This window comes from Ambystoma mexicanum, chromosome 6q, assembly GCF_040938575.1.
Source record: "Ambystoma mexicanum isolate Mex_15411 chromosome 6q, UKY_AmexF1_1, whole genome shotgun sequence".
NCBI lineage: Eukaryota > Metazoa > Chordata > Amphibia > Caudata > Ambystomatidae > Ambystoma > Ambystoma mexicanum.
The window spans coordinates 674,754,948-674,767,583 of record NC_090937.1 but is presented as its reverse complement, the minus strand read 5'-3'; the positions used below and the strand labels follow the sequence as shown (position 1 = coordinate 674,767,583).

Genomic DNA, 12,636 nt, shown 5'->3' with positions numbered 1-12,636 from the left:
TGTGGGGAACAACTCCTGCATTTGCAATGAATTGTGCACACAAAAAGAAATCAAATTTACAGTAATGATTTCGATGTAATCACATAGATCGTCTTAACAATTGCCTCATTATTGGCCAAAAGATAAATGGACATCTTCCTGGTCATGAGGGTTCTGTATTGGCTGCATAATTGCATAATAGATCAGCAACTTCAAGACTCCATGCATGAACCACACAGTCTACCAAGGGTCAGTTCAAAATTAACTCTTTGCAGTATTCCCTCTCTAACTGCCGACCTGTTACCTGTAGCCCGTTTCTCAAATCCAGATGACCATCCAGTGCTGAAAGTCCAAGGTTTTTGGGGTAGATCCTCACATTTTAGGGCTGCACCCTTTGAACCTTAATCTATCATCCCTTTGTGTTGAACCAGACAATTTGAAGTTCAGAAAAGCATTGACGTGCCTCCTGTTTCATATTGATTGTTAGACTAGACCACGTCTGCACCTTTGGCTCTTCTGATTTTTTGGACTACTCCAATCATGCCTATCCAACAGTCAAAGATGAGGGGTCACAGGAATAATAGTCCAAAACATCTGGTGATCCACAGGTTGCAGCCCCTTGCCCTGCACTGTGACTCTCCAATCAGGGCAGTCTTACCTTTCTCTCCTTCTCTGTGAAGAAGGAACGCTCTATCATGTAGAGTCCTCCTCTAATGCTGGGCCTTCTTTTCCTTTCAGAAGGACACTGGGATACCAAAGCAATCAACTCCTTCAGTATGGTCCTTAAACCAATCACCTTCTTTCTCTTTTTTGCATGACCTTTTCCCCTGCCTCTATCATGTTTGCTAAAATGAATTTGGTGTATGCCACCGTGTGTTTAGTGCTGTTGTGTCTGCTGGTCTCCCTGTATTTCTTTAGTCTCTCCACACTCTCTATTGGAAGGAGGAGCCCTTCTTTACTTAATCTTCACAGCGGCATGGAGCATGGCGCTGTGTGTGCCACTGTGTGTTTAGTGTTTGCTGGCTGGTGAAAGCAGAAAGTTATCGTTCATTACTATTATTGGTGGATTCTGCATAAAGGGTGGCACGTCTGACTGCAGTTCCTTGAACACTAATGTAAGGTTGGACTAATGTTCCCCTGAAGACTCAAAGCCAGAACCTTTGAAAGAAACAACCTTATTTCACCCACAACGCACCTAATATAGTTTGGGTAATAGTGTGGGCATTGAAACGTTCTCCTTTGTTTTAACGTACTTCAGTCGAAATATGCCACAGAGGACCTTTCACAGGAACTCGCCGAGCATTGGTCAAACTAACATTTCACAGGCCAGGCTTAGCATGCGAGTGTCTGTGGCACCTGTCCTTTGAGCTCCTTGCAAGTGAAAATCCTGAAGGAAAGTAAACTGGCTGGATCACATCCGCATGAGTGTGACTGGGATTTGTTATCCTTTGAGCTCTCTGCAGACTTTGCTTTGCATGTAGTAACTCGGGCTCTATACTCAAGATGCAGTGACGGCTAAGTGTGGCTAATGCAGTCAGGCAGTATGGGAGTGGGGGAGCTATTATTGCATGTTGATGTTTATGGTGACTCCCCCCACCCTGGCTAACTAATGGAAGGTTGGCTTATTTGTGAGCTTGGTGCCATATGTACAAAGGACTTAACAACTTCCCATCTGTTGCACTTGGCCTAGTATTGCGTGATATTAGCATCATTTAGTGGTGTCAGTCTTTTCTTTTCTTTCCTCTGGTAATATGCCTCCTAAGCCCCTGTCTCATAAACCTCAAGGTATGAAAAGAAACCACAGATGAGCTTCTGGGGACCTACACTCCTCCTCACTGGACGAACAGCGACCATAAAATGGCTAAAGGTTGCAAGTCTCTAAGTCCAAAATGGAGTGTTAGGAAACTAACGGGAACTACGATAAAGAGATAAGGGCCAGCCAAAAATTACTGTTGTTTTAGTACCCAATGGTGCGGTAATTGATTGTGTTGCCAATAGAAACACCTTGGTGGTACTTGATCCTTTATTACCTACCAATAGTTTAACTTACTCTATGGTGGACAATAATTCTCAGTTTTATTTGATTTATGAGTTAAAGCGACAATCACTTGGTGCCTCAGCTCTGCTTGAAGTGGACAAGACTCATCGCAGATGGGATGGTTGTGAGAATATAATTGGAAATCATTTGTCTTCCTCCTTGGTCTTGACACGTGACAATATTATTGGCAGCCACCCTTTGGGCTACACCTGATTTGACACGTTTTGCCGACTCAACTAACACATCATCAGGAGATCGGACTATGTTCGAAAGTACAATTTTAACACAGCTTTGAGACCATGCAAATGTACATCTTGATAAGGATCATTCTCTGTACTTCCAATAAGTTAGACCAGATTGTGGCTATGCTAGAAGCAGTTTTTGGCCTCTGTTCCTCAATCATGAAGGAGCATCAGGACCTTAATATTATTGTTGCAAACATAGATGATGTAATAATTACTAACTGTAATTGTAATAACCGAGAGGAAGCAAATAAGGACAAAGGGATTCATGTGGCTGAATCAACTGGTGACCTGTGTGCTGCCATTGAGAGCGATGCTAAAGATGAAATAGAGGCTTCGTGTGTCAGAGACATCCATAGATGGTAGCCTAATTGTGAGTCATAGCGCCCCGCACCTTATTAATGATGATATCTTGGATATTGAAGCCCCTTCTCATGGGGTAAGGAAGAGGATGCAGCAAAAGTGCAACAATAGGAAACACGATAATAATAAAACTAAAAACTGCAAGGAATCCTCCATGAAATCGGACAAAAAGAATGGTTTATCCTTGGCTCAAACGAATACTGAAGATATGGTCTCTACCAATGTGGGTAACGTGGCTCCTGCTGCTAGTAATCTCATTAAAAAAGGGTGCTGGGGGAAGAGGTATTTGGACCAATTGATAATTGGATTAATCACACACATGGCATTTCTGAAAAACATCCTTCCAAGTCATGAAACAAGCATGATGTAAAGTTTGTGTGCACTAATTCTCTGCCTTTGTATACCACTGAGTTTGCTACTGAGGACAGGAGTGTTGAAATGCAAGCGCATGTATATATAGTGAAGTTGATGGTCAGAATATTGGGGATCATGGCTCCTATAGTAATACCCTCAGTCTTGGTAAGGAGAATGTTTGTGGTAACAATATATTGGGTAAATGCATAAAACCTGTGAATATTCTCCCAATGGCTGATAGTCCATTCCTCAACCGTGCAAGAGTACTTGGCCTGTTCCATCTTATCCCTGAGCTGGTATGATTATCCTATGCGATATTGAATGTATTGAATTGCCTGAACTTGATTGCAATGACAATTGGGTTATTATACATATTATAGTTGATAAGCTAATACAATCGGCTCATTTACTGTGCAAAGGTTTTGAGATTATAATTTGTAAAACAATATATGAACGCCAGTTTCAGCTATCTATCTCAACCTTTGATTAACCCTTCTGTGATGCATACCAACTATCAAACTGAGATACCTATTCACTCAATGGCGGTTTTAGTTAGCAGTTTACGTCCCATTATTACAGGATCATTGATTATTGGCACATCAAAAGAATACACTATGGTGCCCAATGACGCCCTTTGGAAAAGGATTTGGGCACACTATTGTCATGGGATACACATGGTTATCAATCCTTTCTTAGTCCAGAAGGAAACAATGACATTACTAATTTTGATATATCTGCACTGCAGGAAACCTGGGTTAGCGCTAAAATTGTATTATATAGTTTTATGGTATTGGCCAACCCCGCTGTCCACTCTGGGGCTGGTCGACCTCCAGGTGGTGTATGTATTGGGGTTAACAACAAGTTGATGCTAAGTGAGTACTGTAGACATTGTCATTCTCCCTATGTGCTTATTGGTGTCATCTCTGGACTGTGTTCAACTTGGGACTTGCTTCTTATCAATGTGTATTCTCCATCTGGTGAAACAAATACTGAATTTATACTTCAATTGTTCATGGATATTATGACGGTTTGGACCAAGGAGTTTCCTAAATCCCAGCTGATGATATTGGGTGATTTTAACTCCAATACAGCTCTGGATAAATGGGGGGAATTTTGTGATTCATATGAACTACCTTGTCCTCCTGTTCTGTCTAAACATTTAAGAAACCGTATTCCATTTAAGAATGGTATGAGGTGGCAAGAGAGCTTTATTCAAATGGTACAGTTTCATCAAGAGTAGATTATGTATTTGTAAGTGAAGGTGTAGGTAACATTGTAAATAACATGGATCGTGGGCCCACCCGTCTAAGTAACCATGTTATCCTGAAACTGATCTTGAGTTGTAAAATTAACTTGCCCAAAAAATACAAGAACATGTGTCTACAAGTAAATGCTGGTGGCAATCGGATAGTTTGGACGGATCAGAATATTACCAGCTTTGAGAGACAATTTCGGCCCTTGGAACTGGAATCTCATGACCTTGCCCCTATGACTATAACTGATATTATTAATCTGCTGGAGACTATTCTTATGACCCTACCCAAATGCCAAATTAACCTAAAATCAGGTAAAAAGCATAATAATAACTAAGTACCACCTCACCGTCCATGCAAGGAAAAATACATGATGAAACATACTGATTCATTGAGTGACTCCGAGAAATAGTGTGGTCACTAATCTTGGCACACAATAGAAGAACTGGTTGCACCACCATAAATGTGATACCAGAAATTTCAATTGAAAAGATACTGAGAACCAATGATTCTAAATGTTTCTGGTACCTCTAAAGATCATATCTAGCAGAAGATAATCTTAATGAAGTCAATGAAATCAGTATAGAAGAATGGATTAGCTATGTTCATGGTAATTATTTTGATGTAAAACATGAACTTAGTCCCATAGATGTTACTAGATGGGGATGTATGAGACCCTTTCCCTTTGATACTGATGACATTCCTAGGTTTATCATGAGGCTTAAGGTATCTAGAGCTCCTGGCCCATCAGATTCCGTTTGATCAATGCTGTGATCAAACGGAATCTGATGAAGTGGGCCATTTTACTATTCAGACTATGTTGACATGGGAAAATTGTGAAATTTTGGAAGGTTGGAGGAAGTCCATCTTAGTTCCCCTCCTTAAAAACGGATCTAGATCGATGCCTTCCATCTATAGATTATTGGCTATGTCAGATACGTGTTGCAACATTTTTAGCACTCTTTTATTGAAGATCATTAATACATGGAAAGAGGAGCAAAATATCATTACTTATCAGCAAACTGGTTTTAGATCTGGACAAAGTACATTAAACAACATGCTACACTTAATTATCTTATATCTGACAACTTGAGTGGCTTAGAAAATAATGTATACCAATACTTCATAGATTATAGAGGAGCACTTGATTGTGTGAACAGGGGAAAACTTTGGTTGAAGTTGCAGAAATGGGGAACTGTCCCACGGTGGTACATTTCATTAGAGAAATATACTCTGCAACCCCTGTTTCAATTTGTGTTGACAGAAGTGGATCTCTCACTATTCCTGTGCATACACACAGAAGTCTAAAACAGGGATGTGGTATTGCCCCTGTATTATATAATTTGTCTGTAGCAGATATGAACTCCAGTTTATCAGTTATCAACTGCTCAATCATATGCAGACAATACTGTTGTTATGAATAAGACCCCTATTGGCCTACAAAGATTGTTGAATGTTCTATGTGTATATGCCTCCAATAATGAACTTATTATTAACATTAACAGGACCAAAGTTATAATGGTAGGCAGACAATCTAGGAAAAAAAGAAAACCCTATTAATTGATATTGATATTTCTATTGTATTTCCATTGCGCTCGTACACAAGTGTTTCAGAGCACGATAGATATTCATGAATATCAATGATGAATACCTGGAGGTCGTGGATATTTACACTTATCTGGGCAAGCCTGTTGTTAGTCATCCAATTCTCTCAACGTATGACAACATATTATCTTGTAGGATGATTAATCATTGGAATGTTATCAACGGGTATCTTGTAGTAAGGCATGGCTATTCTATTGAGGGCTTCATTAAAATATATCAATGTAGTATTAATCCTGGAGCATTGTATGCGCTGAAGGTTTTAAATGAGAAATATGTTCAATGGCTTGATAAACTTGAGGGGAGGTTTTTGAAAACCAGTTTTTAAACTCCCTTCAGCAGTCCCGATAGAAGTGATCAGATGTGAGTTAGGAATCGTTTCGGTGTCTAGCCTGAGGGAAATGCACTGTGTCAAACTTTATAATAGTGTTATGCAGTCAGCTCAATCCAGAAGTCTCTTTGGCATTTTGGCAAATGCTTCTTGTGCTGGCCACATGAACACCCTTGTGAGTGCGCTGCAGCAGACTGTGAACTCTTTTCTTCAGAACATTAATCTAAATACCACTACCCTTAATAATGAGGATACAGGTTTTAATATGCTAATGAAAAGGAAAGCCACTGAATGGGACATTATAACTGATTGGATTATCTGAGCACTAAAGAAATATATGCTTCATGCATCCTACTAGGGAGGATAGCTCAGCGACAATGTGCTCTCCTTGGAAGCATGACGACATGGCGCAACACAGCTCCGATACCCGTGTCCGCGCTTAGAAACCTCTGGGTATTAAGCGCTTTATAAATAACCTATCATATCATCACTCAAGGTTTTAAGCTTGGGAAGCCATGTGATTATTTGCTAAAATATGGAAAAACTGATTTAAAGAGATTTATGATGTTTTTACATTTCAACATTCTTCCTTGCAAAGAGTATACCGAAGGATGAAGATCGGTCCCGTATATGTACAGGAAATGCGATATTGTGGTATCTCGGTAGAAACAGTGAAACATTTATTTACCTGGTGTTTTAAACTTGGTGGATTAAATTTTAAAGGCTACAGCCACCTTGTATGTAATTTGGATGTGATAACCTAAGAACAATTCTGGGCTGCACAATCTCGGGTAAATATTGGGGCAGCATATTACATATGGAAGAAGACTTTGGGCCTGAATCACAGAACGTTTTCCTATGGGATTGCGTCATTATAAATCACTTACATGAATCAGGCCCTTTATGTAATATTATACATGATTGATATGGATGTAATTATTTTATTGTATATGGTGTATTGTGTGCAATTCTCTTTCTTTTATGAGTGTGATATTTTATTGCGATACTGTTTTATTAAATGAATATATCTTTTTAACGTGTGTATAAGGTTTTGATCAACCAATTTGCACAATAAAGACTTAAAAAAATATATTAATATGTGCTGATACGAAATTGCACCGGCTGCTGCCATCTTATGGACAGGTAGTGTGATTATGGCAGTGCCTGGAAAGTGCCTAGGCCATGCTTGCACAAAAGCCAAAACTGTTGTATTTGTCCATGCATATTCACTTCTTTTTACATTGACCCAGCTCATGTGTGTCCGGATGGGGCGAGATTAAACATGTTCATGTGTATTTTCATTTAGGTATCACCAATACATAACGCGGTATAAAGTTGCCTGTAAACAAGCGCTTTCAAAAAGAGGACAAATGCAATCGGGGCATGAGAGTAAGTCAAAACCCAAACCTGGACTCGGAGCTGAAGGTAGAGTTGCAAACAGAACACTGATAACTCTTCGAGGAATCTCCTGGAGGGGTGTTCTCTGAACAATGAAGAGCGCTGAGAGGGAGAAAAAGAGGAGAGTCGTTTTGTTCCACACATTAGATTCAGAAAATTCTAAGCACAATACCAAGTACTGAATAATTTCAAATGTCATCGTTCTGTTTGACTATGGCGGTCTTTCTGTTGTTACCAATGTCAGCTTGTGATACATCTCAAGCACACGATAAATGAAAAGAATGTACGTTGAGAACATTTGCATTGGGTCAATATATTTAATGGACTTGCTGACGTTTATGACAGCATGAGCCAGAAAAACATACTGGGAAAAGCAGTGTTAAGGTGATAGAGTGAAACCTTTAAAGGTTTTCCAGGAATCATCCAGAACTCTACAATCTAGAAGGAGAACTGGCACATAAGCCCTCCCCCCCATTTATTTTGTTGCATACTACATTACAATTGGAAAATGTCCCACAGCATGGCAATGCAGGGTTGCAGAGAATGGAATGTCCGGGGATGTTTGCAGCCATGCTTGGAGTCCATGTTCAGGTTGATGTGAGGGAGAGAAAGGAGAGCGAAAGCAAATTTGCATTCTGGATACTGGTCAGGCAAAAAAGAATACAGTGATGGGGAGAAAAGTGAACTGAAGTAGGCAGGAGGAATAGGATTGGTAGTGATGCCCTTAAAGGATATCCAGAGGAGTAGTCCAATAGGGCAGAGGGACGGTAAACAGAGTATCATTGAGCAGAAAACGGGGCTCCAAACAGATTCCAATGGGAGAAATCAAGAACAACACACAATCTTCAATAACAAGGCAAGTGCAGAAGCAGGAAAGCAAACATAGCATGTATTTAGAAGTTGTCCTTGTGGGATAGAAGAAGGTTGCAGGGTCATCGCAGTGTGAGGCCAATGTTTGTCATAATGTAGCCAGGAGTAATTCTGGTCCAGGGCTGTAAGCAAATGCCAAGGGTATACAGACTGAGGTATATGTACTGTATCACTCACTGGGTCATTTATTGGTGTCTACTACAATGAACGGGAGGCAGGTAAACAAGTGGAACACTTTGCCAACTACCCAACACGGTCAGCATGCACTTTGAGAGAAGAAAACATGGTCAAGGGGGTCGTTCCATGATGAGACAGTGGAAACATCATCTGCCAGATGTTCCAACACAGTGGTTTGGTGAGCATGTTTTTGGGTGAACTGATGTTTTGGTCAAAGGAAGGGAGGTAATGGCCAAGCAGAATTTAAGTTCTTCTATCCACTCAGTGTGTGACGATGTTCCCTACCTGCATTAAGGAGTGCCTAGTGAGGTAACTCTAAAGCCTTTCAGGTTACCTATGAAGTACCCACTCCACCTAACAGGGGACCATCACATGGCTCACCAGAGAGTAACGCACCACCTGAGGGAACACATCCTCCATTAGCCAGGCCACAATGGGAGCGATGACACAAGATCACTACAGCTGCTGTTATTCCCGACTGGGTCAGGGTCAAAATGTGGTCACAGAAATTGCAACCAAGGAATTTGGCAAGAACCCACTATGGAGGACTCCAAGCCAAGTTCTCAAAACTCAAGAGAGCACTCGGGAATACTACCCCAATCAAGGCTACACTCATTTTGATTAAAGGGGAATAAGGATTACATCTCCACAATCCCCTTTGGTTAAAGGAAAACAAAGACTGGGCAAACATAATTGTAGCCACAGTGACATGACAGCTGTGGTGGAGACCAGGCTAATACACAGAGATGGTTTGAAACCTCACAGAGGATAACACAGGGGAGCCCAAAACACTTGTTCATAAGAGGAGAAAGTATGGCCTCTCCTCTACATAAGGGTTTGGGAGGTTTGGGGGGAGGTTGCCTATTAGGCTCCCAATTGAGGTGGCTACAAACAGCACACAGCAGGTAGATGCAGGGCATCCCAGTGAGATCCAAAATGGCAGACTCCTCTCATATAGTCTCTGTTCGATTAAATCCACCCTTAGGATGGTCACAAGAAAAAAGTGATCTCAACCAATGATTTGCCCTCTCCACAGGCCACAAATGAAAACCATCAGCCTAGTAGCCAGCAGAGGGGAGGAGCAAAGGCCATTTAATAAAGCCAAATTCCACAGCTCAGTTTGAGTGCAGGATGAATGTACTTTCTTGAGCAGGAGAGAGAAACCGTCGAAGAAGGATGTAAGTTGCTGGAGAGTGGAGCAAAATGGAGGGGCTGGAGAAGAAAAGTGGACAGCTAAATCCAGGCGGGGAAAGGGGAGAAAGGTAAAGAAATCAGTAGTATGATCACAGGAGGCCAATTGAGATAGAAATTGTGGGAAAGGATTTATTGGAGTTTTGTGTAGGGAGAGTTCCACGTTTAATAGTGCCGGGAGGATGGCTCAGGAGCAACCTTGTGTGTCTTTGAAGAAAGACAACGCAGAGCAGCACAGGTACCAATCCAGGTCCCTTGCTTAGAAACTGCTCTGCAGTATTAAGCATGTTATAAAAGGATAATTAATTATTAACAGAAGGTATTTTAGAAAGTTAGGAAGAAGTAGTCACATGAGAGCAAGAGGATGTAGGGGAAACAGCTGAGGAGTGGTGACATTTTTTTGAATTGTGTATTTGTATTTGGTTTATTCAAAACCTTTGCAATACATAACACAGCAAAATAGTAATCATATAGCATTATTAAAAATTGACATATTCATAAAACAGATCAAAATACGTAGGTGTCGGACATAAAAACAGATACATTTCATTAAAATATTCTTACTAAAATCCATATTGTCCTAATAAATAATCAAATCAATTGTAAAAACAAAGGAAGGGGAGTCTTTCCGCAAACAAATCACTTAAGCTACCCCAACCCTCCTTCCATATGAACAAGGCTCGGCATCACTTTTTTGCATAAAACATAAGACAACTTGATCATTCATAGCCTTAAAACAATCGAAAACGATTTAATCCTTACAATCCAACGTCACGCTGCATAAATAGACTGAGACAGCAATTCCCTATAAAGGTTTGAGTGGCCCCCAAACATCTTTTCTATTGGAAGTCAACCTCAGCACAATTTAAATCAACCAATACATTCCTAAAATAACTCCTTCTCAGTGGTATTAGAGCAACAAAGTCGATCATTAAATGTTTTAAAGTTTAAGTAGTATTCACTTCACCACAAAATCAACAGACTTTACTTATCAATGTTTGTCTAAGGAGGACCAATTCTTCTAAATCTTACAATCAGATATCTATAAAAATGATTCGGAAAGATGTTCAGATAAGGTGCCACACTATCTCTTTCTTAGTGTTCCTGTGATAGATGGGACATGGAGGGATATTTATGAACAAGTCCACAGTATTGTTCCAATCACAATAAAACAAAGCTTTTTTTAACTGTGTGTGGATTATCCTCCAAATCCTTCATATTACATCCCACTTTGTCAAGTATCAGTTTCACACTGCTCACCCAATTTGCTCAGAATATTGTAATTGCCACTCTTATTAGCCACATACATAGCCATCTCACAGTAAAGTGAATTAGGAATAAAAACTTTAAGTTTCAAGTAGAAAACGAATAGCCTCCTTTGCACTCTAACTTGTATACATAATATTCTCAATTCATACCGAACAGTAGTTTATGGAACGGAGTTAGGCACTCCCAATACCCTTCTCCAAGTTGCAGCCTCAATTTTATCCTAGCATCTGTTAATGTATATCCCCCAAAGCTCCATGCCATATGCCAATTTTAGGGACCGCTTTACTTTCATTAAAGGTTAACATTGGCTTCATTGAGAAGATGACACATTGTGAATGTACTTTCCCCATTTGATTAATTAAAAATGTTGCCTTATGCTTCAACGTATTGCAAATTGTTATTCTCTGCAGTTGTCCTGTAATCGTAAAATCCAAATAAGTAACAGTTGCTGCGGTGGTCAGGATTTTATTTTTTTTAAATGCCACTTCTGCAGGCAACATTTTTTCTCTTTCAAGAATTCCAAGATTTTAGCTTTGCAAGGATTTATTAACAAACAATTATTATTGGCAAAATTAGCAAAGACAGACAAAAGGTGCTCCAGCGCGATACACAAGTGATCAAAAATCAAGAAATCGTCTGCATATTCAAGCCATGGAATCCTGAAAGAGCACATTTTTGCAGATATAAATGCAGCAGTATTCAAATATTCTCTGACATCTAACACATGAAGATTAAAGAGGCAGGGAGCCGTGAGCCAGACTGCATGACTCCCTCAAACCAGACCTAGTTTCCATTCTGTGGCTCCATTTTCCAACTTTGTAAAGTCTAACTCTAATCTTTGAGAATTCACATGAACCAATAATTAATTTCAGAAGTCCCTCAGGGATCCCCCAAGTTACCAATTTTGTACAGAGCCCACTTCGATCGACTGTCAAATGCTGCTGACAAGTCAATTGGTGCTCCATATGTCGTATAGTTTTTGTCAGACCAGGCTTGCTCCTGAATATATCTTAGCACAAACCCATTGAAGTTAGTACAGCGGCCCTTGCGGACTCCAGTTGGTAATTTATTTAACGTGCTAGCAGCGTTCACCCAGTCCTTTAAATGCATTAATAAAATGGACGCAAAGAGTTTTATGTTTGCATCCATGAGTGTTATTGGACGATAATTGTAGAATCCATCTTTCATGTAGCTTTTAAAAATAGGCACCACGAATGAAGTACTCCAGGAACTAGGAAAGTGGTCTGTAGAGACTATAGTATTAAATAGTATGAAAAAGATGCTTGCCCAAGTTAAAGGGTCATCTTTAAATATTCTATTTGTCATCTTATTCGGACTAGAAGACTGAGAATTACTACTATTTTTTATTAAGTCTATAATCATTTCTTGATCAAATATAAGATACCAATTTCCATCCTTATACATGGTTCGGCCCAATTCACTTATGTGCCTATTATCCTTTAGGCCATAAAACCTCTCCAAGTACAGCATCCATTCATCCTCGCAGACCGCATTTAGTTGAGCCTCCGACTGACCTCCCTCCATTGCGTGAATAGCTTCCCTGTTTTT

General features: G+C 40.0%; 1 protein-coding gene across 2 annotated transcripts in view; it reads right to left on the bottom strand.

The window, feature by feature from the left end:
* The window catches only part of PRDM5 (PR/SET domain 5), a 1,215,944-nt gene that overhangs the window by 819,036 nt on the left and 384,272 nt on the right, over window positions 1–12,636 (bottom strand). For both annotated transcript variants that reach the window (XM_069631172.1, XM_069631173.1), the window contains exon 6: window positions 7,570–7,662. In XM_069631172.1, coding sequence (XP_069487273.1) covers window positions 7,570–7,662 — 93 coding nt within the window. The remainder of the gene's footprint in view (window positions 1–7,569; window positions 7,663–12,636) is intronic.